The 14610-nt window shown below is 44.2% G+C and overlaps 1 protein-coding gene across 3 annotated transcripts in view; it reads right to left on the bottom strand.

The window, feature by feature from the left end:
• Positions 1-14610, bottom strand: part of SH3KBP1 (SH3 domain containing kinase binding protein 1) — a 205695-nt gene that overhangs the window by 100884 nt on the left and 90201 nt on the right. For all 3 annotated transcript variants that reach the window (XM_088532735.1, XM_088532737.1, XM_088532736.1), the window contains exon 4: positions 4517-4623. In XM_088532735.1, coding sequence (XP_088388861.1) covers positions 4517-4623 — 107 coding nt within the window. The remainder of the gene's footprint in view (positions 1-4516; positions 4624-14610) is intronic.

Consider the following 14610-nt stretch of genomic DNA (forward strand, 5'->3'; position numbering starts at 1 on the left):
ACGAGGCCCCGCAGCGCCACAAGGCTCCTCAGGGCAGGACAAGGCCCTGCGGCACCACGAGGCTCCTCACCCCGGGCAGGACGAGGCCCCGCAGCGCCACAAGGCTCCTCAGGGCAGGACAAAGCCCCGCGGCGCCACGAGGCTCCTCACCTCGGGCAGGACGAGGCCCCGCAGCGCCACAAGGCTCCTCAGGGCAGGACAAGGCCCCGCGGCACCACGAGGCTCCTCACCCTGGGCAGGACGAGGCCCCGCAGCGCCACAAGGCTCCTCAGGGCAGGACAAGGCCCCGCGGCACCACGAGGCTCCTCACCTCGGGCAGGACGAAGCCACGCAGTCACCTGCGGGGCAGGGACACGCCGACCCCGACCAGTCGCTGGGCACCCAGCCCAGCGCTGCCGCCAGCACGTGAGGGTGACGTGTCACTGGGATTCACAGAGTTGCATCTAATAAGACAATTAGTTACAGTATTTTGTATTTCTAACTGTAATTAGAGTTATAGCTAACGAGCTAGGAAAATTAATGACAACCAAAAAGCTATCAATCACACGCTAAACACGAACATAAATGAGGATGGGAATGCTCCTCTCGTTATTTTCAAATATATTTTTAATGTAGGTTCGTTAATTAATTTCTCATGGATATCAGTCTCCATGCAGTTACGGAAACCTCTAGCCTCACAACAAGCGTTTTTATCTATTATTATGAATGTTTGATCTTATTATAATTAATTTCCACTTAATTTAGAACACAGAGAAAGGAACTGTGAATTTTAAACATCTACTGTCTTCAAGGATATCTCTATCTGGTGACATTATAAACCCCCACAGCAAAGGTCACACAGTCTATTCAGTGGATCAAACACTCTCCAAGAATCATAATTGTAGGATTCAGAAGCAATTGAGACATTTACACAAAACACAAACCTAGCTTAATTCAGGCTCTCGCTGCTGCCTCACCCACAGCACAGACCCAAAACACTTCGACCACAGCAGCCATTCCCAGTAGCATCTACCTACCACTACCTTAAAAAACCTTCTTAAAAACGATCTTGTCCAGCCTGCCAGCACCACGAGAAAGAATCGGGGGCGGTTTTGGGCACAGCTGCCCCTCGTGTGTTTGCTGGCACCCCGAAGCAGAGCTGGGAGGAGGGAAGACACCTTCAGTGCCCGCACTAACACACAATCTTCACTGTGGGGCCTGCGAGACCCATGGGAGCAGAAGCTGAGAGAAAACCTTGCACTCCCTTCTACTGACCCTCTTCTGGAGGCAGCCGCCTTCAAGGGGAGAGGGGGGCCAAGCCCCACAGCAAGACCTTAAGACTTTGGCTAAGGAGTCTCTGTTCCAACAATTACACAAGCTAACTGCTAAAACACGGCTCAGCCCACCTGCTCTTTTAAAGATGAGCCAAATTAGCCCAGCAATCTCAAAACCAGGTTTGATTGCCAACAGGGAAAGTCTAATGGGTTGTCAAGCATACGTGTATTTTTAAAGCTGTGTTTAAATAATCACATAAAGACACATAGATACTATTTTGATCTAAAGAATATTTGTTGTTGTTGTTAAACCTAAGTCAATCAGGAATCTGTGTATTTTATACTACAACAAACAACTAAATTGAAATGCACAGAGATGTGAAAAGATTAGTCTAAATCAATTTAAAACTGATTAATTCAACTGATGCAACTTTCTTAGAAAACTACAATAAAATACTGCCTCTGGGAATTTCAGACCTTTTACTCATGAATAAAAAGGCCTGCCAAGAGAAAGGAGAGACTGAAAATAGAAAGTGAATGACCATTAACTCAGCCACAAGAAATTCCAATTACCCACTAAGCAAATAACACCAAAGATGCTATCGCTCAGTTTTTCACCTTGAATAACAATAGAACAAATCGATTGGAGATTATTTTTGATGACTATGTCAGCAGAATTTCATGATTATTTTGCAAGTACTGTATGTGTACATCTTATTTACAATAACACAGCGTGATTGGGCCCTTCTTAAAAATCTTCAGATATTTTCACAACTGAGGAAGCTACATTATTTTTAAAAATAAGGCATTCATATCAAACATCTATGTTAAATTAGGGAGAGTGGTAAAATGACAGAAATACTGTGAATCATATTCTGATGCAATGACTTTGTAAGAAGGCTACCCTACAGAAGAGTAAATACTGAAGTAAGTAAACTGCTGGGTGCAGCTTTCTAAACTAAATTAAGTTCCTGTTTCAAGAGAAATTCTGCCCTTTTTCCAGGGATAAACACCAGCACATCAAGGGCAGAAGAGGAAGTAATAACAGCAACTATTCAGCATCAGCTGCTCTGGATCAACTGTGATGAAAACAAAGTTCATCTAATAGCGCTTCCTGAGGTGTTGAGAATTACTCCTTTATTTCCCTTGTTCCACCAATTGATCTAGTTCCATCCGGAAGAGTTGGATAATGTCCTGGATTGCATGATTGCACCAGATGATGTCTAAGGCAAACTGTGTTTCAATAACTGCTCAGAAAAGGTATCTATCCCCCTTAGGAAAACATGGACATGGCCTTGCCTAGGCCAGGGACTCTGTGCCCACCTTTACTTAAGGTCAATAGCTCAAGCCGGTCCCTCTTCCATGCTACAGCTAAACTAATGCCAGGATCATAGGCCCTAATCCTGTTGAACATAGAAGCAGACAATAAACTTGCTTAAAAGTTGAGAATCGGCAAATTTGCAAAGCCTTCTCCAGCCACAGCCATTCAAGGCACAACTACAAGTTTAAGATTACAAGTCTGTAGCTTGCAAGCCAAGTGGGTTTCCAAATGACTGAGAAGACCTACTTGCAAAAAAAATGCCCTTTACCGTAAGCATAACACACAATTGGGGGGTGTTTCACTTTCATAATGCTACATCTTTCAACTTGGAGGCAAACATTTTCAGCTCATTTGAATTTAAATAAGTCTGTTACAATTAAACTTAATCTGTAAGATGACACAAGATGCACCTCATGAGAGAACTCTAGATGTCTCAACAAAATTATTTAACCATACAACTCATTAGGTAGAGATAATCTTTTGGTTGGGTCTGCTAAGAAGGATTTTTTTATGCTCTTCAGAAACACAGAATTAAAAGTCTTAAGTAGGGCAACTGTTGGAAGAGATTGTTGTGGTCATGTGAGGTCAAATATGCTTTAAGTAGCACTGAAAACATCTCAAGTGCTATCATGAAACTTCTTGCAATATTGAGTTTACACTGTCTAAAGTAGGCTCTTAAATATCTCCTAATCTTGACATCTACATTGCAACTCTGCTTACAGACAGAATAAGGTTAGTGAAGTGACATATCTTGTCTGGCTCCAGGAAGAACAACATACAGAGCTGGTGTGTGCAGCTTGGTAAAGGAAAAAACAGTGATCACTAAGCTTCTTGCTTTTTGAAGTGATAACTCAGTCTCTCCTAACAAAAATGCTGGATGTCATGTAGATTGCAATATAACTTATATAGTTTTTGAATATTTTTTTAAGTGTCAGGCACAAGAAGAAGAAAACAAATCATCTACTTTTGACAGGAAAATAAATGCTGACTTATTAGCTGATGAGTAGCTAGAAAAAAATCTTATGAACAAACGAAAAAGCTGAAACATGCCTCATTCAATTCTTGATTGGACTAAGATCTTTTTTAATACCTTTTTAAAGCTAAGCTAAATAAAGTCTAAATGATTTTGAATGTCTGAATGATGTGAATACATTCTACTTAAAGGGTTCATGTCACCATTTCAAATTTTGGTCCTCATATTATTTAGTTCAACAGCATGACTTCTAAAAACTCTCATGGATCAAACATTGAAGGTATAAGGAATGAACAATATTTACGGCTCCTATTAACCAGATACACCCACACAAAACAACTTTCATTATCGTTGAATAATCCAGCTTGTTCCCGGTTCTAGGATATCTGCAACCAGTTTCTAGATCCACTGCCACCCATAATCTTCAGTCTGTAACTTTTTTGTTTGTTTGTTTTTTAAATCTGATTATATAAAAATGAAATTGTCCAAATTTGAATACAAAGACGACAAAAGGTGAATATCATGGCTGAGTTCTTGAGGGCTCCAAGTAAATTTCTTAGATCTGTTTTACTTGATAAAGGTAATTCATCTCCTTGCCTGGCTTACTGTAATTGGGCAGGGTTTTTCTGCTATTGTCTTGTTCTTCAAAAGATATATAAACTCAACAATACTGTAGCAAAAATGTGAGTTTTTCCCTCATTGAATTCAGAAGCAACATCTGATGGAGTAAAAGCAGCAGAATCGCTACGAAAAAAATAAGAAAGACTTCACAAAAAAAAAAAAAAAAAAAAAAAAAGCAAACCACCTCCCCTCACCTCTAAAACTAGCTTGACAAAGATGCATAAGGATACTGAAAAAGAAAAACATCTGGTTTTAATTATATCTTAAAATACATTATGTTTAAGAGTTTAGCATGCACAAGATATGCTAGAATTATGTGCATTCATATTTCACTAAACATCTACTTACCTCTCCGACAACTTCAATGATGTCACCGACTTTTAATTCCAGTTCATCTTCATTTTGAGGCATATAACTGAAAGCCACCTGACATCTTCTTCGCCTGTTTCTCTCTCCTAGTGGATAAGGAGACAGGGAGATTGTGAAATGAAAGTAATATACTTCATGCCAAAGAAGAGGATGAAAGATGAAGTATAATTCTTTGGGCGCTATTAAAACAAGCTGAACATTTGTAATGTTTACTACACAGGCCTAGAGCCAATTAACAAGAAAAGAGCGGAACAGAGCCTTATGGAGCATATTATTTCTTTCAACTACTTTTCAAATTTGATGCAATTAATAGCACATGGCATTTGGGTGAAAATATTTTTTTTTCTTTCTATGATATAACTCAACAGCCAAAATCTAATTAGATATTGCCTCCAAATGACAGGATAGAACTTTATCCAAAGGAATTGTTCCAGGTAGATTTGCTACAATTTCTCTTCTAGCTCTATGCAAATGAGGCAAAACCAGAAAGCTTAATATGAGATTAAAGAAAACGAAGGCAAAACCCTTCCAAGTCCTTCCTCCTCCCACCCCAGAGCCAGGTACCCCACGCAGTGAGTGGCACAAGGCTGCTAGTCTCAGTCACCAACCAGCCCTGCGGTGACACCGGCTGCCGCAGACGCTCCCACGACAGGCTGCTGTGAGGGTGCAGCTCTGAACACACCGCTGGACACATGTTCGAGTTCATAACTGCGCAACAGTAAGACCCTTTACTTGACCTTTCTGCCATCACATTTTTCAGCGAGACGGACAGATGAGAAGATTCACTTCCATGAACACGCGCATGATTTGCAGTTGTGTGATTCGCAGCAGAGTGGAGGAGAGAACTTCCCAAAACAAAGTTGCTGAAGCAAGCAACTCTGCTAGCTTGCAAGCCTCTGTTAGCTCAAGAAGAACTCTCTGGAGTGAAAGAATCACAACCATGCTGAAATACAGGGCAGGCCGGCAGAGAGGAACCAGTCAAAAGTCCCAATTTGTTGCTTCACTTCTTCTCCATGAGCTTTGCAACATAGTACTATAATATGTCATGTTATTTTTACATGTACATGTGCACACATACACACACTGTACAAATTAAAAAATAGTGTACAAGAAAGTACATTTAACTGTTCAGCTCCTCCAGTGCCTATGGAAATCAGTCATACAAATGCAGTTCAAGACCGACATTAATTTACAAAGATGGATTTCATGGTCAGACTGTTATTGACCATGAAACAACATTCCTTGCTAATAGTATCCCAGAATGAACAGGGAACAGAGTCATAGAACAGTTTCCTCGTTTTTTAGAGAAAATCTATTAAGTAAAAGAAGAGAAAGAAGTGAGAGGTAGAGGTATTGAATTTGGCTCACTAAAGTGTTACTGCTGCTGTAATAGTACATGCATGATAGCTCTTCCAATGTTAAAACTGATGCCTTGATACAATGTAGCCAAATTTGATCAAATTGGCTTTTTTCCCTCATCTGCAGATGGCTGTTCATTCTTCAACATTTAAACTAAACTGAACTTAAACTGACCAATCTACACAATGGCATCCAACACAACTTAAATAAGAATCTTCTGTATCAAGTGCTCCTTCAGTTGTGCAAAAGAACAGCCGAGGCAAGCGCTGCTCTTGCTCTGTGCCCAACTAGCAGGTACCAAGCAGTTCCTCCCTCGCCAAGCAGTGAATCCCTTTGGCTTGATGGAGGTGCTGCTGGGCCCAGGGGCCTGGAGAAGGGCTACAGATAGAGCAGCAGGGCTAGCTATTACTCTTGTGCTAAAGCAACAGGGCTAAGACAGAGCTCTGAGACTTCGGCAAAAACAGAGCAGATCTGAAAAGTGGTCAGAGTCAACAAGGAAAACATACAAGAAAGCTATCAGCAAAGGAGACTTTGGTTTTGCCAAAATAATATTCCCACACCAGCATCGCACATTTATTCTGTGTTTTTCAACTGGCAGCAAATCCCCAATGGAAACCTCAGGGATGAGGCTGCCCAGCTGGTCAACTACCGAGCCATCTGGATATGAATGCTGGAGTTTCGGCCTTGCTGTCTTCTGCTAATAGTGCCGCTCGCTGCAGGGCACCGGCACGGTCCCTCCCAGACAGGCAGATGACACACGATGACACTAAATGTATTCATTTTGATCCATTGGTGTAAAGTTAATTTTAAACCATAAGGAGAGCAATTTTGCAGCAAAGGCAGCAGATTCTTTCTAAACAAATCAGTTTTCTTACTTGCAAATTACTGAATAAACTATTTTGTGGTAGATTTTTCACATTTTTATTGACACTTGGGCATAAACAAGTGATTTACTTGCAAGTGAAAAGTTATTGATCAGTAAGAAATGAAGTAATAAATTCAGTACTTCAGAGCTGCAAAAAGCGTGTGGCAAAGTCCTTGCTGGGCTTTGAAATGCTTAAAAAGATGAAGGAAAAAAATTTTTAAAAAGATCAGTGAACTTACACTGGCTGGCAGGTAACAAGCTGTAGCAAATAACCTGCTGCGGGCAACACCATACTGCGCTGCTCCTGCTGGTTGCAGTTTTAGGCTTTTTAATTTGCCAACATCAAAAGGGTTTTGAAGAGAAAACACCTATGAGCTGCAGGATGGGAACCAGCCGTGCTCTGCTGTGGCTGAAATAAGCTCTCACGTAGAAATAATGTCACTCACCCTCTTGAAAGACACTGGCTCCCATTTGCTGCCGTTTTAATAAACCTTGAGAAGCAAAAGTAAAAACCATATGCCTAGCTTGTGCGCTCTGTTCTTAAGAGAAGTCCCAGGGTTCCAAGGGCGCTTGCTGCACGTCTACCAGCGCGTTAGACGGGCGGTACCTGCAGCGCCTGCTGCACCAGCGTGACGGCACCACGGCCCGACGCGCACGCTGCAAAGCTCGCTGGAGGTCGTGTGCTGTGTCCAAACCACTGAAGCCTCCCAAGATTCCTGCTGACCTGTCAAGGGAGGCAAGAAAAGAGCCTCGCCTGTGCTGCAAGCATCCTGAGATTGACCTCTCCCAGCGGGATGTCTGAGCCTGAGACTATCACCCAGGAAGACAGTAAAACGCAGAAAAACTAAGTTCCTCCAGAGAGCATTTAGCTTCCTTGTGAAAAAAGCCAACTAAAGCAAGCAGATGAGTGATTCTCTGCAGGTGCCTCTCTCTGCCGGTGTGGCTAGATCAGACTCTGACATCTCACTAGAAGATGGCAAAAAGGAACGAACCTGCATTTTAGACACTTGAAAAAAAGATCTTCCGGGGAACAAATCTAGTTTGTTTTAAAGTAGTGTTTCATTTGTTTCTCAAAAACTACGCGGGTGCCTGTGACTGCAGACTCGCACCAGGCTCAAAGGGTTTCCCCCAGGTTTTCACAGGCATACGTTAGACATTTAGAGAACACAGTGACAGCCTGGGATTTCACGGACACACACAGCAGCACTTGAGTAAAGAATTGAGCTGCTTAAAAATAAAGGAGAATTTTCCAATCCAGAACAGAATGGAGAAGCAAATGGCCCACACCTCTCCTTGCTGAGAGTGCACACCGAAACATTCCCCAATCTCTTCCAAACTAGGCCATGCAGTTTTGTAGTTGGATCTAGTTTAAAAAGACACATAGAGATGCCTTTGCAGGTCACACAAAAGCTCAACTTGATTGTTCTTCCTTTTTTATTTATTTTTTTTAAAGCAGGGCCGTTGCTATGGAAATTGCACGCAGCAGGTCTGGGACCAGGAGAGGCTGGAGCCAAGATGGGCAGTGTGAGGAGCTGAAATATCTTCTCCCCTGCACCCAAGTCATTTCAAACCTGCTAAGGCACCAAGTAGCTCCATCCCATCCCATCCCTCCCTGCCAGACTGGCTGGGCAGCCCTGGGGGAACCGTGAAGGGAAACCAAGGTCTCAGCAAAACTGCTTGGCAAGGCAGCAGGTCTGTGGGGAGGAAGGTGACAAGTCGGAGGAAGAGTTTCTGGTTCTGCGCTGTAGTTTTCCCTGCTGCAGCCTAAGTCGCCCAGCAACCCGAGTTGCACTTCCCATCTTCTGCTGTCGGAGCTCAATCCGTAGCTCAGAGGAACGGGTTCAGTCTCCCCTGTCGTCTGGCGAGACGAGCTGGGCCGAGACATGACTCACATTGAAACCAGTTCTAAATTTAATGCTGTATGCAAAGACAAAAGGCAGCTCCTGGACAACTAAGGGACAGCACTTAGACTTTTAGGCCGTTTATGTTAATTTATTTTGATGATATCAATGGAGTGTTTCCTAAAGCTATAGTTTGATGTGGTTATAGTTGTGTTGGGCTGCCAGCCTCAAGAGTTAGGGTACCATCTATTTTTCATTAGTAATCATTGAACTGCATCAAAACACAGTCGCGGAGCCTGCAGGATCCCGTTCAGCACGGCTGCACCACGATGCAAGGTGCCACCACGGCTCACAACAGGTTACTGCGAGCAGGTTAATGCTCTGCTGCTGCTGGAGAGGCCGCTTGCTCTCGCTAGCCTGTTTTTTAAAAATGGATATAAAGCGTACGGAAACTGCTGGAAGTATAGCATCAAGAATACGGTCAAACCATCACCCTGCTATTAGCAGCAAATCGGAAAAAGCCGATCCCACTTCCCACAGGAACACTTGGTCTTGCTATACAGCCTGTGTATTTCACGCTCTTATCTCCTAGGGATCAAGTGTAAAACAGTGTATTACTACACATTAACTTCACCACATGCAGAATTGAAAATGTGTATGTTCATTAAAGCTACTATTTCTGGAAGTTTATCTTTTTGGCCTCCAAGCTGTAAATGAACATTTCACATCATTAATGAGGGTAAACCATGCCTTCACAAGACAAAAACTGGATCTCAGTGAGAGGGTTTCAAATAGCCCTTTTAAAATGTAATTTAAATGGAGCCCCTCAGGCCTGAATAAGACCAGACAAGTTTGCTTAGCTTCTCACTTGCTTCCAAAGCACTATGTGCTACAGTAGGAAAAGATTCAAAGATATTCTTTGAAAGCAAGTGGTGCCTTTAAGCACGTCTTTTTCAAACAACAGGTGAGTCTCTTACCCAGTCTCAGAACGAAAAGCTGGTCACTCTCACGTAGCGTCAGCCACAAGCAGCATGTCACACGAAACAGCGGGTAATGTTGGCCTTGCTTGATTGCTGGGCAAACCAAGCTCCTCCTCAACAGAGCGACTTTGCGACTTGGTCCAACCACCGTCCCCCAATACAAGGGGCACAAACTTTAAAGAGTTGCCCAGATAGGAGATGAAGATGGAAAATTCGAGAGTAGAGACACAGCAAGACTTGCAATAGGCCCATAAAAGCCCTTTTCCCTTTTACTTCTCCTTCCATAGACCTTAGGCTGTCATGGGCTAATCCCAGAATGTTCTCCCATTGGCCAGGTTTTCAGATCCAGTTGACTGTTTTACTTTTGAATCATAGAATCATGGTTGGAAAAGACCTTCAAGAGCATTGAGTCCAAACACAAACCCATTACCCCCCGCCTGCTAAACCATGTCCCTAAGTGCCTCATCTCGAACACTGCCAGGGACGATGACTCCATCTCTTCCTTGGGCAGCCTATTCCAATGCTTCACCACTCTTTCTGTGTGGAAATCCTTCCTAATGTCTAACCTGAACCTGCCCTGGTGCAACTTGAGGCCATTTCCTCTTGTCCTATTTGTGGTTATGGTGAAGAAGAGACCGACCCCCACCTCACTACAGCCTCCTTTCACGTAGTTGTAGAGGGCAATAAGGTCTCCCCTGAGCCTTCCCTTCTCCAGACTAAACAACCTCAGCTTCCTCAGCTGCTCCTCATAAGGTCTGTGCTCCACCCCCCTGCCCTCCTTGCACCAGCTTCCTTGCCCTCTTTTGGACATGCTCCAGCACCTCCATGTCTTTCTTGCAGTGAGAGGCCCAAAACTGAACACAGTGTTTGAGGTGCGACCTCACCAGCGCCGAGTACAGGGGGACAATCTCTTCCCTGGTCCTGCTGGCTACACTGTCCCTGATATCAGCCAGGAGGTCCTTGGCCTTCTTGGCCACCTGGGCACAGAGCTGGGTCATGTTCAGCCACCTGTCGACCAGCACCCCCAGCTCCTTTGCTGCTGAGCAGCTCTACAGCCAGTGCCCCAAGCCTGTAGTGCTGCATGGGATTGTTGTGACTGAAGAGCAGGAGCTGGCACTTGGCCTTGTTGAACCTCATACACTTGGTCTCCATCCATCAATCCAGCCTGTCCAGATCCCTCTAAAGAATCTTCCTACCCTCAGGCAGAGCAACTCTCCCCCTCAGCTTGGTGTCGTCTCCAAATTTGCTAAGGGTGCCCTCAATCATAGAATCATAGAATCATAGAATGCTTAGGGTTGGAAGGGACCTTTAGAGATCATCTAGTCCAACCCCCCTGCATACGCAGGGACACCTAGAGCACGTGGCACAGGACTGCATCCAAGCGGGTTTTGAAGATCTCCAGAGAAGGAGACTCGACAACCTCTCTGGGCAGCCTGTTCCAGTGCTCTGTCACCCTCACTGTTAAGAAATTTTTCCTTAAGTTCCTATGGAATTTTTGATGTTTCAGTTTCCGGCCATTTCCTCTAGTCCTATCAGTGGCCACCACTGAAAAGAGACCATCACCGTCCTCTGCACTCCCTCCCTTGAGGTACTTATAGACACTGATTAGATCCCCTCTCAGCCTTCTCTTCTCCAGGTTGAACAGGCCCAGCTCCCTCAGTCTCTCCTCATAGGGCAGATGTTCCAGGCCCCTGATCATCCTTGTAGCCCTGCGCTGGACTCTCTCCAGCAGCTCCACATCCCTCTTATACTGTGGAGCCCAGAACTGGACACAATACTCCAGATGCGGCCTCACTAGGGCTGAGTAGAGGGGCAGGATCACCTCCCTCGACCTGCTGGAGACGCTCTTCTTAATGCAGCCCAGGATCCCATTGGCCTTCTTGGCCACGAGGGCACACTGCTGCCTCATGGTCAACTTATCATCCACCATGACACCCAGGTCTTTCTCTGCAGAGCTGCTCTCCACAAGGTCGGTCCCCAGCCTGTACTGGTGTCTGGGGTTATTCCTCCCCAGGTGCAGGACCTTGCACTTGGCCTTGTTGAATTGCATGAGGTTTTTCACCGCCCAGTTATCCAGTCTGTCCAGGTCCCTCTGGATGGCAGCACAGCCCTCTGGGGTATCGGCTACTCCTCCCAGTTTCGTGTCATCAGCAAACTTGCTGAGGGAGCACTCTGTGCCTTCATCCAGGTCATTGATGAATAAATTGAACAGGACTGGACCAAGGACTGACCCCTGGGGGACCCCACTAGCCACAGGCCTCCAACTAGACTCTGCACCGCTGATCACCACTCTCTGGGCCCTGCCATCCAGCCAGTAAATCCCCTCATCTAGATCATCAATAAAGATATTAAAGGGGATCGGCCCCAACAGTGCCCCTGCGGAACACCGCTCCAGGTCGCCAGCTGGATTTAACTCCATTCACCACCACTCTGGGCCCAGGCATCCAGCCAGTTCTTGACCCAGTGAAGAGTCCACCTGTCTAAGCCATGAGCTGCCAGCTTCGCCAGGAGAAGGCAGTGGGACAAAGGCCTTACTGAAGTCTGAGTAGACACATCCACAGCCTCTCCCTCACCCACTAGGCAGGTCACCTGGTCATAGAAGGAGATCAGGTTGGTGAGGAAGGACCTGCCTTTCATGAACCCATGCTGGCTGGGCCTGATCCCCTGGTTTTGCCAAACCTCTTTGCATCGCTCTCTAGAGAAATAGTTGATTAACACAAAAGTGGCTGCAAATTGCTGCTATGGCATGTCCATTTCTTTACTGTTCCTTTGCATCACTTGCACTACTTCAAACGCTTGAGAATGACAACACACGTTTTGCACATTCAGTTTAATTTGTGCTCTCCTCGCTTTCGTAAGTAATTTAAATCAAATCACATGCTTGCCTACATAGCAAGCTGCAGAAGCACCAACTTTCTGCATTACTACATTGTCTGTCAGAAGACTGACTTCTGTGCAACTTGCCTTAAAAATAAGTAAATAAAAGAACAACTTTTCAAAAACGTTGTTTTTAAATGCCAACAGCTGTAAAACTTCACTTCTAGCTATCAGAGTACCGGTGTTTTGTAACAGGTTCTCGGAATTTGTAATGGCATTACAATGTAGATCTGCTATATTCATCTCAAGGCCCTCTTATCAAGGGCTAAAAACTCATCATCAGGATTTTATTTTTTCTCCACTAGTAGTAACATGAATCAAATAAATGCCTCAAGAAAGGAAGGAAAGATGCAAAGATTACAGCAACTAATTTTCCAGTTGCTGCTCTCACAAAAACTATTACTAAATGAACATATGCAATAAAACAACAACACTTTAAAAAAAAGGAATCTCTCTCTTGTTATCTGGCACTTAAAATATCAGTCAGGTTTTTAACCTAAATAATCATTTTCCTCTAGAATATGATTTATTAGACATGCAATTTATATTAAATAAACATTTACATTTACATGTACAATTTAAATATGCCTTCTGAAATCCTTAAGGGCAAAGTTAGACTGACAAAAATTCCCCACAAAATCCGGGAAATTACATCTCATTTGCCTTGGACATAAACCGAGGAAAATTCTAAATTCTCATACGCTTTTGAATGAAACCAGATGCTAACGCTTGTATACCAGGAAGATGATTTGCCCTATCTTCTCAAAGGTATGTTATCTGGGGGCTGCCCAAGTGCCTGGGAATATATATTCAGGAGAGCAATAAGAGAATATAAGAAGTCAAAACAAAGCCATTACTGTTGCTGGCCCACTGCAGCCCCAGCCACCACTAACCATGTGGTAACTGAGCTCACACTAGGTTTCAAATGAACGTATCTCAGGACAACAAAGGTGACAGTTGACTTTCACTGCTCCACAGTATCTTCTAAAAGGAACCGTCTCACATACCACACGGAGAGTTCATTCTGCAAGCACAGGACAAGCATTTCCAGATCAGCCAGATTGGGTGGGTATCATGGTTCTCCAATGTGCATCAGCAGAAGCGGTAAAAAAAAAAAAAAAAAAAGAAAGAGCCAAAGGGCTGCTTGTTTTGGGAAGTCACCACCCAGCATCTATAACGCAGGAGCAGAACAAGTGGCTCCAGGCAACACTAGAGATAAATGGGAGAAAATTGTTTTCCGATATCCATTTCTACCTTGCTCTGCCAGCATCATCAGCTTTTAGTGGCGAAAATCTCCAAATATCACAGTTTTCCTGTATCGTTTTGATTGTTCTCCTCATTCAAACAAGCCTCAGTTATTTATAAGCACTCATTTTCAGCAAACTAAACTGCCCAACAAACTATTACAAGCAATGGCTCGTGATAAGGCAACTAGTAATTCAGTGCATTAACAAACTGTCATTTTCAAAAGATGCCACACAAATGTGCTGGTTTTTCTGGTCATGTTCTTCCGACTTTTTTCTCAAGAGTCAAACAAGCTTAGTAGGAGGGTATCTAATCAAAAGAGTCCAACACGCTCAACCCCTTCCTTACCGCCTGGTGCCTTCATTTGTCAAAGAAAGCAGATCTTGAACATCAAAATCCTCGGGTGCTGAGTGCATCTGGAGGTTTATCTCCCTCCTAAGCGCTGGGGTTTGCTTGATTGCTGGCACTGTCACCAACACAACACCGCACACGGACAGCGCCCAAGCGAACTGCAGTGTAACACACTTTCCTTAGGGCTGAAGGCAGGACAGCAGCCAGGCACAGCACAGGGTGCCACCTCTGAGGTACTTTAAATGCTGACCTTTGTCTTGCTGCTTCATGTCAAATTCCCGTCAGATTTGCTTTCAGGCTCCCAGGCATCCTCAACTTAATGAATTTTAGAGGTTATTTTTGGTATACCACCTCTTAACAAGGAAAGTGTTCTTCTGGGCACTTTGTCTTCATTAACTTTCAGTTACATTTTCAAGCAACATTTTCAAGACATGAGCTCCATCATGTTCCCAGGTAGAAACTGAACAGCCATTTAGAGAAGCCCTCCTATGTCTCAGTCTCTCCAAGCCAGTTCATCTGTTACCCACGTTTTGCCTCGCCTTGGAGTATTTCTCC

This window comes from Tinamus guttatus, unplaced genomic scaffold (genome assembly GCF_059628265.1).
Source record: "Tinamus guttatus ecotype Peru unplaced genomic scaffold, ASM5962826v1 Tinamus_guttatus_pri_ptg000470l, whole genome shotgun sequence".
Classification (NCBI taxonomy): Eukaryota; Metazoa; Chordata; class Aves; order Tinamiformes; family Tinamidae; genus Tinamus; species Tinamus guttatus.